Genomic DNA, 20,212 nt, shown 5'->3' with positions numbered 1-20,212 from the left:
TCTTCAGCAAGAAACTGTCATCTCAGGACCCTTGATGTTACTCATCATGTTGGAATACATTTCAGCAGTAATGCATTCCAGAAAAGCCCTTCACACAATCTGTGTTGAAGCCATCTTCATCCACTAGGGTTTAAATGAAGTAATTTATAATTTTGCTACTGGGTAAACATGTTGATTGTTCCCCAACATATAAATCACAATCTATTTACACAATATCCCTGAGGAATGTGTTTAATGCAATGAAGTTATCCAAAACTGTTAGAAATTTATGCCAAAGATGTGAGACAAAATTAATTTATAATTCCCAAGAGTGCATCCAAACGACCTACACAAGAAATCCTTATAGCTTTTTCCAAATTCGACATGCCATATAAATCTATCTGTTATTTAGAAATAGAATGTCCCAATTGAACTATTCAAAGAATCAGTCAATCACCAAACTATAGGTATGCCTTTACGAAGACATGATAAATATATACTTGGATGTCAGAAGCAGATCTATTATCCATGGCCAAAGTTATGCATGGACTCTTCCTACTTCTGTAGCATATTCTCAGCAGAGCTATAAGCTATTTGGCAGGCACTTAGCTACTGCAATCATTTCAAATTAGACAATTTTATTGAATGCTCTGACTCCCTTAGTTGTTTAACTGCCATTCAAAAAGGAGTATCTGATAATTTCCTCTTTAGGATACCAACTTGCTTTCTATGTTCCTCCACAATAAGGGATCAAATTACATCATCCTTTGGATCCCTGGTCTTTCCTTGTAATGAATGATGAAAATGAGGCTGCAGAAGAGCAATCGCTAACCATCATATTGGTGATATTGTGGTCCAACCAGATGATTTAAAGTGTCATTATAATGAGATGATACTTAAAAATTGGCAGAATGAATGTGATCTTCTTAACCACAAACTTTGCTCAATGAAAACAAATGTTAAGACATCTGTCATTACAGTTGAACTGAAACGAAAACATGTAGTCCAATTGTGACTTCAAATAGAACACCAACATTATATCTCTATATTTATAAAAAGGGGAAGAACAGCTTACATGTCTAACTTACAATAGAGGCTTAACAGTCAAACAAATCATAGAAAAATGCAAGTTCTACCAAACGCTTTGTAAGAAACTTTGTTAGAAATTATGCTCAAACATTTTTATTGATCTTCAATATAAGCCAGCAACAATACAGTCACTAAAAAGATTTTTTAATGTCTCAGGGTTAATAAACAAAGTACAGAATTTCTAAAATTTTTTAGAACATAGAATTTCTAAATGAGAATTCTAAAATTCACTTTTTTATGTAATTTTTTACACTTTACATGACCTTTTTTTTATGTAATGCCTTTTACATAAAATAGCTTTTAACATAAGGCCCTTTAAACTTTTAATTAGTTTGTAGTTTTTAAAGTACTGTATAAATACTATATTATAAATGTGTAAATGTTATATTAGTAATAGCTATTTCGCTATTATACTGTAAAATAACTACAAAAGGTTTCATCAGCTTTTTGTAGCTGGTACTTTCAAATAAAATTTAAAAAAATAATAATAAATAACAATGTACTATTGGTGTCAGCATCCCCTCTCCTTTCACTGGATGCACAGGTTGAAATGTAAATTTAAAGTCAGTTAGTCTATTCAGTTATTGAATATAGATAATTGTTACATTATATAATCATTTTTATATAGGAATATATTTTCATGCAATTTAAAACTGCAATAATTATATCAAATTGTAAGCAATATTTATAGATAGTCCTATAATACTTACTTCTTAATCTTAACTTACTTACCTCTTAACCTGCCTTCAGCTCTTGTTTGCTTGACAAACTGTGACTAATGCTTATCATGCTTTATGAAAATATCCCACATTGTAAGATAAAGGAATTGTATATGAACACACCAAATTCAAAATAATTTATAATTCAGTTTATAAACATGTCATTAATCATTTTTATTTAATTTTTTTTCTAAAATAAACAAAAGAAAAACAATATTTTTACAATACTGCATAAGAAATTAAAAAAATTTCCAGGTGAAATAAATCATTTCAATTGTATTCATTATCAGTCTTTTAAATTATCACTGTCACCATTGTTTATAACATATTTTCAATGATGCTGAATTGGCCAGGAGCAGAAGATCCAAATAGTTAATCCCAAAATCCATAACATTGCTTCATCTTGAACACTCTATTTAAACAATTTTTTAATTTATTTTTATTAAAAACATTTATTTACAAGTCTTAACAAAATTACATATTTTTCATTATTACAAAAGAAAAAAATATGAGAATTTAATACAATGTAGGAAACCTTTTATTTACACATTATCTGTGCATAATATCATGCACATCACTTATATACAGTATTCATTAAAAAATTAAGTAAGATATAATACTAATTAACTATTTACCTAAGAAAAAATTATAATATACTTTTTTAAGTACATTGTCTGTAAAATAAAGAATACAATTTACTTTTATTATATACAATAAAAAAAAAATAATAATATTAACACTAGTCTACTAATGAGAAGAATATTTACATAGAGAAATAATTAATTACCTTTAATTTCTAGAATAGTATTTTATTACATTAAAAAAAAAAAGTTAAAATAACAACCTATTTTAAAAATTTATTTGTATTATTCTAATTATGTATTTACACAAAATAAGTTAATATAAAGTAAAAGAAGATTTTATTTAAGTATACTACTAAAAAAAAAAAAAACTGTTCAAAAAGTATACAAAATTCTTTTAATTATATTAGAGCAGTTACAAAAATTGCTTCTGGCTGGCAGTTGAAAGAAACTGGTCACCAAGAAAGCATATATGCAATAGCCAAGAACATTCTGTCATTACATTTTTATCTACCATACATTCTATTAAATGTTATTAAATTAGTGGTCATTGAAACTGAAACCTGTCACTGATGCTGTTACTAAATGTGAAATGTGTGGAATGGTTTAGTTTTAACAAGCAGGATCCAATACTGTTCAGATCTATCATTGTTCATGTCATATTTAAAGTAATAGAATTAATAGTGACAACATTGTGAGAGACTGAATAAAAAATTTTGAGAGGAGCTTAACAAAAAAAAAAAAAAAAAAAAAAAATCAGTCGGACACCAATGAGATGCAAAATAATGAATATATTATTTTGGGACCTGAAGGAAATTTTGCCAATAGATTTCATGAAATCTAATATCAAAATAAGATCAGAAGGTTAAAAAACAAGATTTTAAGGAAGCTTTACCAAAAAAAGGTGTGTATTGTCATGAATGGTGTTATTATTTTGCACGGTAAAATGGTTGGTTTACCATAGTTGTTCACGCAGAAGATTTCTAATCGTCTCACCTACAGCTTGGTCTGATGTTTAGTAATTATCTAGATACCCGACTCTGTTTAAATCTTAACCTTTATCTTCACAAAAATATAAATTAGTGAGAACTGAAAGCACAGGAACTCATGGATGATGTTAAACAGCTTTGTACCCTGCCAGTTTCAACAAGGACTGGAAAATCTGGTGTCACATGACACAATACAGTAAGTGTTGTCTAAGGCTAGATTGTGATTGTGTGGATAAGCAACATAACACATACTAATTTAGGAATGTAAAATAAAAACTATTTCTTTATTTTTCTTATCAGTCAATCACAAGTTTATTTTGAAGTAGCTCTTGTGTTTTAAATTACTTGGTAGTTCCTATTACAAAGAACTGTGTATAATTTTTAAACTTGAAAAGATATTAAGAAAATTTTTAAAAGCTGAAAAAACAGATTAAAACAGATTGATGGTCAAACATTGATGGTATTCCACAATCAAATACCAGTAACAATCTCCTAATATTGTACAGTTATCTATGTTCTTAGCTATAAAAATTTTGCTTATAACAAAACATTTTCTTGAGTATTTTTGGCTAATTATGAAAATAAAGCATTTCAAATATTTTTAATATTTGATTTATATTAAGTAATTAAAAACTGCTAATTTTTTATAACAAACAAAATTTATTTAAAATTAACAAAGTTTTTAAACTTAACATCTTTAAAGTTAATATTTAAATATTAACTTATATTTTCATATATATTTAAATATATGAAAATAATAATAATGTACATTTAAAATAATGCTATTTTAAAGTAAATCTGTTCAGTTTGTTATTAAAAATTAATAGTTCGTATAATATCCACCACCAACCGTCACAGATTAAAATATCACAAGTAAAAATTTAAAAAAAAATGTTTAACATACTTTTTCATCCCCTGTAATAATGTTCAAAAAATACATGTTTAACTTTAATAATATACTTAATTTTTATTATATTATTAAAATGTAAATAAATTATCATAAAAAAGTATGAAAAAATATCCATGTTTAGTTCATACCACTTAAGAAGTTACATCAGTTAATGATAAAAAAAAAACAATAGATTATAAAATTACAATCTAATAATCGCAACTTTAACAAAGTTCATGAAAGTACTGGAGAGATATAAATTATTTACACTTTCTCTTCCTTACAATTTTTTTTTGCAGATCCCTAGTATATGTACCTTTTATTAAGGAACTTAAGTGATTTCTGGTTTTTCCATCAGAAAGAGTTAATACTCATTAAGAATATTAAGTAAATAGCTGATAAACAAAACTTATAAATCCATGAAATAATTTTTAAGACAAAGTAAACTAAATTCCAAACCAAGGAAGAAGCTTGGCTTTACTCCATTGTTACTCTGCCAACAGTTACTCTTCCCTGATAAGAAGGAGGGTTCTGGGACATACTGGTATTGATATCAAGATACCAAATAATAAGGAAGCTTATTATTAAGAACCCACTGAAAACCAGAGTTGGTATATAACTGCAGGTGAAGTCAGTGTGGCAGTCTTATGATACTTATTTTTGGTAAAAATGGGAAGGTTAAAAAGAATGATAAACTTTTTAAGGAACTATCTCGTAAAAATTTGGGTAGTTAACTAGCTATCTTCACCTGAACCAAATTTTTAAACACTGTTAGTTTTTACTTACACAAATATCTTCAACTGTGCATAATTTAGGTTTCACCATTTTCTAGCACTATGATTATTTTTATGCTGTGAGTCCAGTTTAGGTTATAACTTCTGAGGTTTTCCAATTCTACTTTTTACATTATTTCATTACGTTCAAGATATATTTCTTCCAAATTGAAAAAAAAACATCATCAGCACTGGAATCACTGTGGAATATGAAATCAGTAAAACTGATATTGTGTAATGATAATTTTATAATTTAATTTTGTTTTCCCTAAAAATAATCATTTCATGCAATATTAACATGAATAGAAAAATCTTTCAATTAAATTACTTTTTTTTTGTTCTGTTCTTGAATTGTAATACACTTTCTCTTATTATGATATGATAAAATCCATTATAAATATCCAGATATTACAATACAAATATCTAGATATCTGTATGAAGAATATATTCACAAAACCAATTAGAAGATTAGCAGAAGACATTAATGAAAATAAATACATTTTAAGTTAAAATGTATTTTAACTTACATTTTAAACTAACATTATAAGTTAAAATGTATTTTAACTTAAAATGTCCATCAATTAAGCATCATTAAAATTGTTGTTAATTATTTCATATTACATTTTGTAACTGCATGGGTACTTTTAAAACAATAACAAGAAAGGTTTGATTATTGTAAAAGGTTATATATGAATTGGTGATATATCTGAAAGAGATTAGCAATGAATTTTGCATCAGGTTTTGTTGAAATATTCATAAACTTAAGCTACAAAGAGCCCGCAGGAAGGATTAATTGAGTTTGTTCTCAAGTTTATAAATGTTATGAATCTTTCAAAGAAGGGTGTGAAAGTTGTGAGAATGATGAACAGAAAAAAAAAATTAACAGAAAAATTGAGTATCCATGCAGCTAGTATGCTGAGAAATTATCAAATCACTAAACATGAGTTATTGGAAGAATTAACAAAACTTTCAGTTAATTATGGTGAAGTGGGTATGAGATATGTCAGCCAAATTTGTGCAAAGCCAAAGTTTGTGATAAAGAAAAAATGGACTTCTACCCATTACCTGCTTGAATACTTAAAGTTATGAAAATTTTCTGAATGCTATCATACCTGTGATTCTATTTTCCAGCCTTTAGAATGGAAAACTGCAACCTTCCCATATAAAAAATTGCAGTCCCACAATATTGTCAAGATCATACTCATTGCAATTTTTTTAAAAATTATCTTAAGAGCAACATGCATTATGAATATAATCCATCAGTATAATCAACAATGGGGTACTACTGACAAGTTTGAAGACATATGAGGGATGTATTTTATCACCAAAGACCAGTATTAAATAAGTAGTGAATGGCCACTCCACCATGATAACATCTCTCTTTTGACTTATCAATTTTTTATTAAGCAAGACATTTTATAGATAAAATATCATTGTTTAGAAGATCTTGTTTCCTTCTGCTTTTCCTCTTTCCAAAGATCAAATGCTTACTATAATGTTAAGAAGATAAAATAGAATATTTATCAGACAAATATAGGTATTTCTAAGTTCATTTTTAAACAAAATGCTTGAGGATCATTCTGAGTGTTGGCTTAGAAAAGGATTTCTTTAAGAGCAATTTACTTACAAATCTTTAAAATTACCAGTATCTTTTATATCAATAAATATAATCCAAAATTATATTGATCAACATTGCAAAACGTAATACCATCACTAGTTAAAAATTTTTTTCTGATTATAAAATTTGCTTTCAATACAGTAGTAAACCCCTCTTTCTCTGGAATAAAGACATTTTAATAAATTAAAATCTAGGTAATCTAGAATTACATAACTAGGTAAATTAATAAATTATATTTCTTGTTTAAGTAGTAGCATGTACCTCTGCTGTACAATAAATGAATACATATTATGGCATGTTTTAGTAACACTATTGAAATGTATAATTACTAATTAAAAATAAATTAAAGCTGTTAAAAAACTATTTAACTTAAATGTATTTATTTTCATAATGTTTTCTGTTAATATTTTAAATGGTTTTGTGAATATATGCTTCATACAAATATCTAGATATTTGTATTGTAATATCTGGATATTTATAATACAAATATCTAGATATTTGTATTGTAATATCTGGATATTTATAATGGATTTTATCATATCATAATAAGAGAAAGTGTATTACAATTCAAGAACAGAACAAAAAAAACCTGATCACTTTAATCCAGAAATACACTGAACAGAATCAAGGTAAATAGAAATTTTAAAAATAAATTAGTTCAATAGTAAGCGCATCTACTGAAATAATGGATATAAATATATGGTATTAACTAAACATGAAGAAATAAAAAACAAATCAAAAATATAAGAAAGACATGGCAAGGAACTTTTTCTATTTATTTACAACTACAGTTATAATTATTACACAAACATATTAAAGTTAATCTTTCACCAAGATTGCCAACACCACAAACAATGATACAGTCATTACTTGATGTAAACCATGATAAGGAGCGTTAGATTTACTAGCTTCTGCAGTAATAATATTACTTTCATTATTTTTACTTTTGACCTCCACCACATGTATATCATAGCTTGAATTTTTTGATGAAAATTTATGGTTTGGTTCGATCTTGTTCATTATATTATTTTGATTTACCGCCACCAAATAAGAGTTATTAGATAATGTTAAAATAGAAGCTAATAATGTTGGTGATGAAGTTGTTAATGTTGAATCAGGTATTTTTATATCACTAGAATTATACTGACGGACCGTTTCAGTTCCTGAAGTTGAATTTTCTACTGTAGGTTCTAATATTAAATCAAGGCGAACATGAACAGGTTTCATTTCATTATCAACTTTAGGTACTTCAAATGGTGTTATTTTTTGATTAAAACCATCTGCTTCAACCTAAATAACAAACAGTAAATTAATACAGTTTATTTAAAACAAAAAATTAAATATATTATGTTAAAGAAGCTTAAATTAGGCATTATATCTTTCAATCTGAAGTTTTGTGTGGTGCAGAATGCATAACACTAAATCAGGGAGAATTAGAAATTAGTGAGAGAAGGATTCTGGAAAGATATATGGATATATGGTTGTAAACAGGTGAAGGATAGAAAAAGCAGAAGAACAGTGAACTCTGCCTCATTGCAGACAGACTCATAAATGCCATATGAAAACGAAAACCAATCTTATGTAGATATTTAACAAGGATGAGTCCTAACAGACTGACCAAGAGGATTTTTGACAAATGTAATGGAAGCAAAACCAACAACGAGTAGTTCAAACATATCAAAGAAAATATCAGAATTATGCGTATAAAATATAAAGACATACTGTACAGAAATATATTCAGGAAAAAATACAAGACTATGAAGGGATCCAGAAAGGAAACAGAGTGTAGCAATAAGAAAAGGTCAGAAGAGAGAAACAAACATCACAACTTGAAATTAAAGGAGAGTTGGAAATTAACAATTAAATGTGGTTCTGTAATGACCAGTGACAATCCATAAAACAGAAAGAAGCTTAAAAATCATGTAAAATATAAAATTACAAGCAGAATAATCAGAGTATCACCAGAATAGGAAAAAAAATAGTTATTTAAAGTATTTTTTCTAATTACTATCTTGCACATAGGAATTTTGTGATAGAGAGTAAAGGAAGAAAACCTTGAAGAAAAATTACTTAATCTCTCGTTTAACTTAATACCATAAAAAAAAATCCCTTTCGGTACGTTGGAAGGCGGAGGTAGATTTTGCTGGTGCTAAGTAGGGGATAAAAAAGATTTCCACTTAAAATTAAGAATGTGGCAATGGTTGCATATGAAAAAAAGTTTCAATATGACAAGCCCATCTTTTTACAATTTCAGCAAAACTTTGGTCATCCATTGCCATAAGAGTTAGTCATATCAAAAATTGTTTCAGACAAAGGTTTTAGGTAATGTTTAGAGGACTAACGACCACTTTAAACTGATTTGATACTGTGCCTATTACGGAGGTATGATTTTTTTTGTCTTCGAAACCCCATTTTTTCCACCCCCGTGGGTCAATGGTTGGTGATATAAAAAAATTTACTTAGATAAGTTTCCATTTTCTTTGGATAAGTTGGCCCTTATCCAAAGAATAGTAGGAACCTTAAACGAATTTGATATTTTTTATTTAATAAGAATGTTATAGCAATATTTTATTTTTTAGAAAACGTCTCTCCATTTCCACCCCGATGATCTGATTTCGGCCGTTAACGAACTCGACCGAGATTTTGGGACGAGTTATTTTTAAGGAACAATTTGAAAGTGATTGGCGCAAAATTACGGCAGTTATCGTGTCCACAGGAAAGTGAAATATATATATTTATATATAAATGTATATACAAATGTTTGAGCTAACGGTGGTTTTGGGATCTGGGGGATGTGAAACGTGAAGATATGTCAAAATTTTCCGGAAGTCGAATCATGGTACCCATTAATATAGTAGTTTTCTTATGAAATCTACCTAATAGTAAATTAGAAAAAATATATGTGCTTGGATGGATAGATTAAGTAGGAAAAGGAACAGAAACTAAATATTACAAACAAATCAAGAATTTATCATAAAATTAACCAATAAGAAACAAAACAACAGGGAAAATTGAGATCATTAGTGATCTGTGTATAAATTATGAACTAGATGTCGTTGCACTTCAAATGATGTAAGAATAAAGTATCAACTAGACGTGGTTGGACTTCAAACCATAAGGCAACAGAGCAAAGATGGATGGATTAAAAGAGTTTCTCTTAATTTGTATTTACATACAAAGATTTAGTTTTCAATAAGATTAAATTTTATTATCCACCAAAAAGTAAAAAAAATTATTGCTTCTAAAAATCAAATAAAATTATCTGAAAAAATTTTATGCTATGTGAGTGGATATTATATCGATTTTCTCAGGTCTAACTTTGCATTATAACATAACATTTATTTGTTCTTTAAGGTAAAAGATCTTGTAAGAGAGGAGCTGACAGCTTTTCCATACCATATAAACAATTTACAGTATATAACATGTACAATATTATTTTGCAATTCATAAACATTCATGAATCAGATTAGTCATAAACAGTAACTAATGAATTTGCTAATGAAAATAAGGAGTCTACAACTCATATGCATTAATTAATTAATATACGAGGGTTATTTTTTTATCAAGGTCCGATCGGTTAAAAATTAAAACAACAGTGAAAATAATTTTTTTTTTATTTGTAACAAGTGCTTACACAGTTACGCTATTTCTCTACATAGTCGCCAATCCGATTTAGACATTTGTCGTAGCATGGTACCAACTTTCCAATACCCTCGTCATAGAACAGAGCCACCTGTGTTTTCAGCCATGTTTCTACGCTGGTCTGCAGCTCAATGTTTGTGCCAAAATGTTGTCCTCCTAGCCAGCGTTTCATGTGAGCAAAGAGGTGAAAATCGGATGAGCCAAGTCCGGACTGTATGGTGGGTGATCAAACACTTCCCAGCGAAAACGCTGCAGGAGCTTCTTTGTTACAGCTGCAGTGTGCGGCCGAGCATTGTCATGGAGAAAGACAATGCCTGATGACAACATTTCTCTCCGCTTATTCTGAATTGTCCTTCGTAGACGTTGAAGAGTCACGCAGTATGAGGCTGCAGTGATGGTCGTGCCTCGTTCCATGAATTCCACCAAGAGAACTCCATTCCGGTCCCAGAACACAGTAGCCATACACTTTCTGTTGGAGAAGGTTCGCTTGAACTTCTTTGGTTTACTGGGAGAATGAGAATGCATCCACTGTTTGGATTGTTCTTTTGTTTCTTCAGTTTCGAAATGGATCCACGTCTCGTCCCCTGTGACAATTTTGTTCAAAAAATCTTCTCCTTCATTGTGGTAGCGCTGGAGAAACGTTAGAGAGGCGTTCATTCTCATTGTTTTGTGATGGTCGGACAGCATCTTGAGAACCCATCTCGCACACAATTTGTTGTACTGAAGTCTCTCACTCCAATGATGTAGAGAGCTGACCTTGAAATTTCAGGAAACGAATCACTCAATACAGAAATTGTGAACCGACGATTTTCTCGAATTGCCTCATCCACTCGCTCAACGAGATCATCGGTTGACACCCGTTTCCTCCCTGACCGCCTGCATCATGAACATCTGCACGTCCTGCTTTAAAGTTCCTGCACCATTGTCGCACTTTGCTGTCACTCATTGAAGTTTCACCGTACACATTACTTATTCGGAATTTCAGCTGCATTACACCCCTCAGCCTGAAGAAATCGAATTACCGCACGCACTTCACACTTGGCGGGAGATGCTATTGTTTTAGACATGTTTACGTGCTAGCTGCGTGTTCAGAACTAAACGAAGTGACGCGGCGTGATTGAAGGCCATACTAGAAACGCTGCGCAACACATATGCGCAAAGGTTCATCCGATTTTTGTGCGGGTTTTTATTTCGCGACCGATCGGACCTTGAAAAAAATAACCCTCGTATAATCTACATACAAATTTTCACTATCTATTTATCTATCTATCTATATACATATATATATATATATATGTATATATATATATATATATATATATGTATATATATATATATATATATAATCTATTTTCATGAAGATATTGAACAAAAAAAAGAAAAACAGTTAAATTTTTATTTACCTGTAAAAGATAGTTTCCAGGAAGAAGAACTCTCCAAAATTCACCATTTATTGATGTATTAAAAGACATATTGCGACCAATTACTTTTATTGAAGCGTGTGGAACAGGCTGGCCATCTCTAGTTCTAACAATTCCTTTGACTCCTCTGTGTGCTTGACTTATGAATGTTAGTAGAGGCTAAAACACAAAAAAAAACATAGTGAATTCTATGTTTTATATTTCTATTCTATATTTCTATTCTATTTCTATATTTCTATTCTAAAAAATAGTGAATTATTGCTATTTTTAGAAAAAAAATTGTTTATCAGTATCAAAGATAAAAATTTCCCATTTTTACGATATAACAATAATGGAATATTTCTTTTAAATTATTTTAAACCAGTTATATTTTTACGTCAGAGACACTGGTGAGTTAAAATAACAACTTCCTTTTCTCCTTTCCCACCACAAAATTCCCATTATTGTTTACATCCCCATATTTTCTTTTTTACCTTTGTCTTTATTTATACACATTGCTGCTATACATAGTTTATCCATAATTATTTTTTGTCAACAAAACAAAATATGTAAAAGACTATATTTGTGATTTAACTTACTTATAATGGAGCTCATCCTCATTTTTGTTAAGAAGTTAGGAATTATTTGAGTATAATATTTATGAACAACAGGAATGGACGAGGCAGACCAATTAGTTGGCCTTCTAGGTCATCTGACCTAAAGCCAATGGGATACCTTTAAGTCTATGGGATGCTATCTCTGGGATTTTATAAAACTGTTAGTAGAATAACAAAAAGTAACTAGAAAAGAAGAATTAGTGACAAGAATTTTTAATCCAGTTGAAATTATACAAAATAATCCTTATATTAAGAGCCACCCAAGGAATTTTAAATTGAGCAGAATGTTGTACAAATAGTAAAGCGTACTTTGAACAATTTTTGTGATCATAACATTGTAATTCTTTTTATTTATTAATTTTGTTTCTAGATATTTTCCAAGATTGAAATGATTATTTTTTCATTTTACAATTTTAATACATTTTAATTTTTCTACTATATTTTGTTTTTTTTAAAAAATAAACGCCAAATTTCTCAAAATATTCATTTTTAACTGATATCATTTACATAAATTTTCTCAGAATTAAACTTTCTACAAATTTTGTTGCAGAATTTTATTTTTTTACTGGCAGTTTAACAAAGTTATTGCATATAAAATGTTTTAAAATTATGTTATGCAAAACATAAAAATTTTGTGTCTTACAATAATTTTCTCAAAAATGACTGGAGATACAGTTTCAGGACCTATTTTATTCAATATTTCAGGTAAAAAACCATAAGAAAACATCAAATTTAAGATCCAAGAATTTCAATATAGCTTCATTTTACCCTTGGAGCAGAAATTAGGCAAGATTTTTCACAACCTTGAACTTGAAAACAAATAACTTCTGAAGCCATGTTTATTATAAAGTTTTTTCTTTATTTTCAATCCTACCTTTATTTAAAACCCTTTCTGTTTCTACATGAGATATTTTGAATATAAAGGACCTTTTTACTACATACTATCAGTAGTAATTTTACAGCATTATAGCGATTTAAAATAAACAGAATTTAATGTCATGGCTTTCATTAAACTGATATTTTTTAATGATATAATCATATGAACTATTCTAACAGTTTACCTTTCGATTTTCCTCCCAAATTTGTTTTAAATCTTTTGCTAAAGGGTATCTACAGCAAGATATTTCAAGTGTTATTTCCATACAACCATGTTGAACATAATTAAAATCTTGCATGCCACCTGTGATAAACACATAAAAAAATGTTAATACATATCAGTGAGATTAAATTATATAAACCTTTTTATCTTCAGTAGGTAATAAAATATAACTAGTAAAATTTGCTTTAAATGTGATTTCAGTGGTGAAAAATTATTAACGCGTGAATACAATAGATGGAATTTCCAATAAGTGTTGAAATTCTTTATTTATGAATTTTTCCACTGTCGAATATAATTTAAATTATATTCTTTAAATGGGTGAAATAATTTTTTTTTTTGTTCAGCTTGAAGCTGTACAAATTGTTACCTGACTATGTCATATATTTACTACATGTTCACTTTATAATTTTTCTTCCTATTTTACTCAAATTTATTATGCCTTTTTATGTTAAAATATAATATGTTAATTCTGTTGGGAATTTCTTTAGTATTTTTACTTTCATGTTAATATTTAGAACAAATTTCATTTAATCAAAACACCAGCAGAAAATTAAATAATAAAGTAAAGTTTGTTGAAATATTTGATAAACATTTGGGAAAATAGATTCAATTAAATTATAAATTTTTTATAGTTCAGCAATTATCATGCAATGTGATTTTTATGTTAATTTTTGTGGATACATTATGTTTTTATATTTATAGATGTATTAATTTACCTTAAATCAAATTAAACTTAAAATAAAGTTAAAAAAGTAATTTACAAAAAGTAGAGAATTTCCAGTTATTTATTATGATTATTGAAATTGGATTATAAGGAATGGACATGAAGCCTTAATGGGATAGAATGACTGATATTAACAAACAAAATTATTAAGAAATGAAACAAATTATGTTTGTGAAAAATTTCCACTTCTTTAGTTGATATTACTTTAATAGTTTAGATTGTAAAATATTTAAAAACTGGAATTGCAATTACAAAAATTTAGACTCTACACAAATAGTTTAACCAACAAGTTTTAAAGGAAAGGTATAAAATTAAAATTATCTAAGCAAAAGCTGCTCACTACTTTCATAAAATTATTACTTCATGAATCACCTATAAAAAATGAAATGAGAAAATAAAATTTCCATTAAAGGAAATAATTTTAGTGAAAATATTTATTTACTACTTATGTCACAGAAACTGTAGTATTTGTAGAACTCTTGGAGACTTATAGGATCCTGAAATCTCTAGGACCCACTGATCAACTCAAGAGAGAAAAGTATTGAAACTGACATCAAGAAAAAAAATCAGTGGATTGTTTTTTCTTTTATGTGTTTGTGTGGTTTTTTTTTGTAATGTCAGTCAAATTAACTTTGGAAGGGGCTGCTATCTGATATAAAGGTAAGTATTATGATGTATAACAGATTATTAACTGTGATTCATGATAATACTCTAATTAATAATCTATTGAGTTTTGTATGGAAACTGGTCAATACTGAAGGAGATTATGAAATCATCTATTTTCAAGGATAAATTTATTTACTAGTTCTTAAATTTAATTAATTTTTTTATCCTCATTTATATTCATGTTACGAATCAGACAAAAATATATAGTGTTAATCATGGTAAAAACCTAAACTTGTCAATTTTAACCAAATATACATTGTGGCCCAGTTGATAATAGAATAATCTTAATTAGTATTTTGAGGTAATTTTATTTTTTATGCCTAGTTTTTATTTTTGCATTCATGTATTCTTACTTAATAATAATTATTTCTTAAACATAATTTAAAAACTTAAAATAAAGAGTACCTGTTAAAGGATACCATGATGCACCATTAACAGCTCCATCTTTAAATGATTTTGAACCTTCTTTGCATGGTATACCTAGATGCATTGTAGGATGAATTCTTGCATAAAGTGTGGCTAAATAATGAAATACATCATCATCAGGAGTTGGTGATGCGGGCGGAGATAACACACCTACTGCAAGAAAGCAATGTTAATAAAAGTATATGCAATGAAATAAAAAAGAAAAACAACTAATTTTTACTTAATTTTTTTATAATGTACTATAAAAAAAATTATGCTTCTATTCATAAAAGAAAATTTAAAAAAATCAAGAAGAAAATAACTAAAAATAAAAATGAAAGTGTTCAAAAGAGAAGTGAATAAGAAAAATACTTTTTAGTTAATAACACTGGATACAATTCTTTATACAATACATTATTAGATAAAAGATAAGGAAATTCAGAATGGAAGTGAAACAAAATACTAGAGGAATAAAGAAATAATATGTAAAATGGAAAACAAATGTATAGCACTGAGAAACAAATAGAAGAATTGAGGAGGATAATAAATTGTATAAAACAATAAAAACCAAGTAGTTAATTTCAAAAACTTAATGGAAAAAAAAATTTTTTTGCCTCTCATTTGGTCTGAAATGAAGATATAAACATGTCAAAAAAATCATAAGGATTGCTAAGATATCAATTCCAATTGTGATATAATTTTTATGTTACAATTGGAATTATGACATAAAGATTCTTAATTTATAATATTCCTTTTGAAATTACCATTATTCTTGGATGGTTTAAAAAAAAAATTATGACAAAATTATGATGATTTAAAAAATTTATGAAAGTAAACTAGATGAGAACATAAAAAGATAAAAGTATATGGAAATAAATCTCTTTTGGTATAATTATAATGCACACCATTTCTATTAAATTAATTTTTGCTGTTTCTCTTTTGTATATTATTTCAGCAAAAACTTACTCTTGGTAACACTTTGAATAACTTTTCAAAACTTATATCATGTTTAGTTTTTTGGTTAATGATATCCATACTTCTTGATTATAAAGATTAAGAGGTACAGTCTGCCATGTTGCTTATTTTGTTGTTAATTATCCTATAACTGTTAGATAACTCCATATAAATTATGATAAATTGATCATAAATTTCAAAATATATCGAATGACCAGTTCACTGCCTAGCTGTGATATGATACTTGGTAAGGCAAGGTTACTATGATTTAAAATTCATCTGATTAGAAGTATATTTGATTACGACACACCTCTATTTTAAATAGATTAGACACAACCCAGGAAAGTCTGGTAAATGGCTTGTATAAAGGACTTTTTTAACTAAACATTATTATAACAAAAGAAAGCTCTTTCATATTTTATTGTACGTGATTTATCATAGAATTAGAATATTTAGATAAACCAATTTAACGATTTTCATCTTTATCTGAAAAAAAGCTTTTACAATTTTAATCAAGATTAGTTGGATGATAAATTCAGTGAGAATAACAAACAAAATGTTAAAAAATTGATTTATTGCAATTTATATTTATGGATATAATTATTATATGGCATGAATTGTACAGAACAGTTTGTCAAACATAGGGCTTGCAATTAAACACAACACGATGTGTAGAGAATCTTTGAATTTATTTTTTTATACCCTGAAAAAAGTAAAAAAAATTATAAATATTACAGACATGTAAAAGACAACATTACTAAAAAATATGACAAAAAAAATTTAAGTATTTCTTTAAATGTTCATCATATAAAAGCCAAAGCAAATTTTTTCATGCAACTATAATTTTAAACATGCAGTGTATATGTGGACACAGATAAAAATAGTTATTTATAATAAATTTTTTCCAAGTAACTTTTTCAGTTTTGAGATTTTAAAAAAAATTGCATGTGCTGTGCACGAGTAAGGAAATTAAAAAAAAAATTAGCATATCACATAATAACTAAATCTAAATAAAATTAAAAACATATAAATGTATAAAATACAATTAAAATAGAGTATTTTCATGTTGAAATAATTCATATTAAAACAAAAATCCTAGTAAGAAACAATATCTTATGCAAAGAAAAAAGCACAATATTTAAGTAAAATTCTTTTTTTATAGGTTACAATAATTTATTCCAATTTTAATCATGAATAAGAAAATATAAATTGTGTTACTTCCAATACAGTAGTAATTAATATAAAATAACATGTATAATACTGTACATATTTTATACATACTTATTATTTCATGTAATGTACACTTACCAACAATTTAAGTATGGTAAAAATTCATTAGTATAGTAATAATTCAGTATAGTAAGGCAGATTTAACAGTTATATGGTAAGAACATTAATTTTTTTTATACATAATGTGTCTGGAAAAAAATTAGCTATTGTTATCCAGGGAGAGAAAATAGTGTAAAATACTATAAGCTCAGATAAGATAAAGTGATATAAAATGCATATAAAAGCAAATAAAACTGAGTTCTAGAAAAAAAAATTTCATTCATAACTTTTAAATTGTATTAATAAGATGAAACAAAATACAAAAAAAGTTTATTATTCATGAAGTTGAGATTGTAGAAAACAAATTATTACCAATTAATTGAACCATAACATAATTTATTACTACAACAAATCAAACTTTTATTTGTGCCAAAATATTTAAAATGAAGTGAGTTTACCATTAGTAGTATTGTTATTGATTACCACTGTGATTATAGCGAGTGAGATCAATCGTAAATATACATGAAATAATAATATGATAACAAAAAAATCTTTTGTTATGTTATTGCTAATCACCGTTTTGTCTTAAATGTAATCATTTTTGTTTACTTTCAATATCAACCTTCATGAAAAAAAATTCTGTAAATCTTAATTTTATTAAATGGTTATGAAAAAAACAGTTACTTGGAATTTAGAGGATATTTGTAAATGTTTGATTGAAGTTCTAATTTCTGTAAAAATAATTAATTTTCTTTAGTAAATAATAAAACCATTGGAAAGTTTAAGCATTAATCAACTAATATTGAACCAGCTGCATTGAAAATGTTAAATGAAGTAAGTACCAAACAAAGCTTCATTACCAATATTATTATTAATATTCTAATAATTAATGATTAGTGCTCTATTAGTGCTACAATTCATTTTATATATTATTATACGAATTTACTTTACAAACCATGAGGTAGTTTCTTCCACAACATAATGACTTCCTCTGAAGAATTAGCATCATTAAGAACTTTGTAGAGAGGAGCCCATACTGTGGAGAATATATAGGTCTATTTCAAATTATGTTATTAGTTTTTTTTTAATAATAATAAAGAATTAGTAATTTATTTATATGTAAAATAATTTAAACAAAAAAATTAAATAAGTTTTGTGCGATTAAAAAGTTTTTAAATCGGCATCTTATAACTTAGATGCAATAGACCATTATTTAATAGATGGTTTAATTAAGTTAAAAACCTTTTCATTTTATTTTTTACATATCTCAAATATATTTAAGACACTGTACAAAAAATTATTCAAAAATTTGTAGTAATTACTGGTATTTTTTTGATACTAATCTGTAGAACATTGAAAATACATTATATTTTGTAGTACAACAAAAAAAAATCCTTTGACATTAAATGAAAGTGTATAAGTAATTAGGAAGATCATTTTTTAGTTTTCATAATTCTTTTTATTTCTAAGACGTTGAATTCAGTGAATGTCATAATGAAATGTGTTTAACTTTTGAAAAAAAAAACTATGATTTACTTTTTAAATTTATATAAATATGTTTCTACAAGTTCTTTTTTTTAGAATTCTTATTTAGCTCATTTGTTGATGGTATTGTGACATTACTGTTAATGATGTGTATTTTGAGTTAATTAGGATATTATTTTAGTATGGAGTCAATTGATGTAATATATTTAATCTATGTTGTTGACAGATTAATTAGAATATTTATTTTCATACTATTAGAAACATGATTTAGTTTGTAACTAAATCATGTTTCTAACAGTATGAAAAATGGACATTAGACAAAGACTTTGTATGTGTAATGTACTGAGTGTCCAAAAAAAAAAAACTCTGAGACTTAAAGAATGAAGTGTTTTATTCTGCAGCACTCAATAGCGTTTTATGTGTAATCTTGAAGCACCAAGTTTTAATTTACACATTTTCCATTACACAGCAGCTGTGTTAGACTGTTGCACAGACCAAGCTGTTATGAGTCCAAGCTTCATGCTTTAGAACTGTGTTTCTACTGTGTGTGTACAGATTCGCAGAAATAAAATCGTTGACCATTGTACCATTGTACAAATAAATTGTATAGGAGTCTATCATAGACAATATTTGAGTGATAAAAGCAAGTAGTGTGAACAGTTTTTGGAAACCAAAAGTGGTTTGAAAAGACACTCACCAGGTAGGCCTAAAATAAATGCTAAAAACAGAAAGAATTTGACTGTCTTTTCAACTAACTTCAAAACATTCAGTTTGAAGTGTTGCCATCTAAACATTCCTTAAAGTACTGACCATGATGTTTCCAAGCGATTGAAACCTCATGGTTATAAACGGCGGCTACTCTATGAAATTAAACAATTAAACCTAATGATAAGCCACAAAGAGTTCAATCTGTAACAACCATATTAGAGTTTATTTCTGCTGATGAAAACTACCTGCATCACATTTTATCTTCTGATGAAGTAACATTTCATAATAATGGATTGGTGAAGCACCAGATATTTGGCTCAGAAAATCTACATGAACGAGTGGAATTTGTCCTCAGTTGTCTGAAAGTGAATGTCTGGTGTAGTATCATGCATAATGAATTTTTGGACGTGAATTTTTTTATGAGCATACTATTACAGGCATAGTATACTTATTAGAGAAATTTGTGTTTCTGCACATTGAAAATATGGAGGGTCTAATTTTCCCACAGGATTGAGCCCCTCCACATCATGTAGAACTTGTGTAGACTGCACTCAATGACAGATTCTCAGAAGGCTTGATAGGGAGAGAAAACCCCATCATTTGGCC

General features: G+C 27.6%; 1 protein-coding gene across 7 annotated transcripts in view; it reads right to left on the bottom strand.

Annotated features, from left to right (window-relative positions):
• Positions 1-1,931: 1,931 nt before the first annotated feature.
• Positions 1,932-20,212, bottom strand: part of LOC142323955 (carboxypeptidase D-like) — a 103,488-nt gene continuing 85,207 nt past the window's right edge. For 3 of the 7 annotated variants that reach the window (XM_075364364.1, XM_075364365.1, XM_075364366.1), the window contains exons 6-10: positions 18,369-18,449; positions 15,191-15,364; positions 13,358-13,476; positions 11,683-11,859; positions 7,312-7,927 (exon numbers count right to left, since the gene is read on the bottom strand). In XM_075364364.1, coding sequence (XP_075220479.1) covers positions 7,457-7,927; positions 11,683-11,859; positions 13,358-13,476; positions 15,191-15,364; positions 18,369-18,449 — 1,022 coding nt within the window. In that variant the 3' untranslated portion in view covers positions 7,312-7,456. Of the gene's footprint in view, positions 2,200-7,311; positions 7,928-11,682; positions 11,860-13,357; positions 13,477-15,190; positions 15,365-18,368; positions 18,450-20,212 lie in introns of those variants that run through there. The other 4 variants (XM_075364371.1, XM_075364368.1, XM_075364369.1 and 1 more) reach the window with 4 other exon arrangements.

This window comes from Lycorma delicatula, chromosome 4, assembly GCF_047948215.1.
Source record: "Lycorma delicatula isolate Av1 chromosome 4, ASM4794821v1, whole genome shotgun sequence".
NCBI classification, from domain to species: Eukaryota; Metazoa; Arthropoda; class Insecta; order Hemiptera; family Fulgoridae; genus Lycorma; species Lycorma delicatula.
This window is presented reverse-complemented; position numbering and strand designations above follow the sequence as displayed.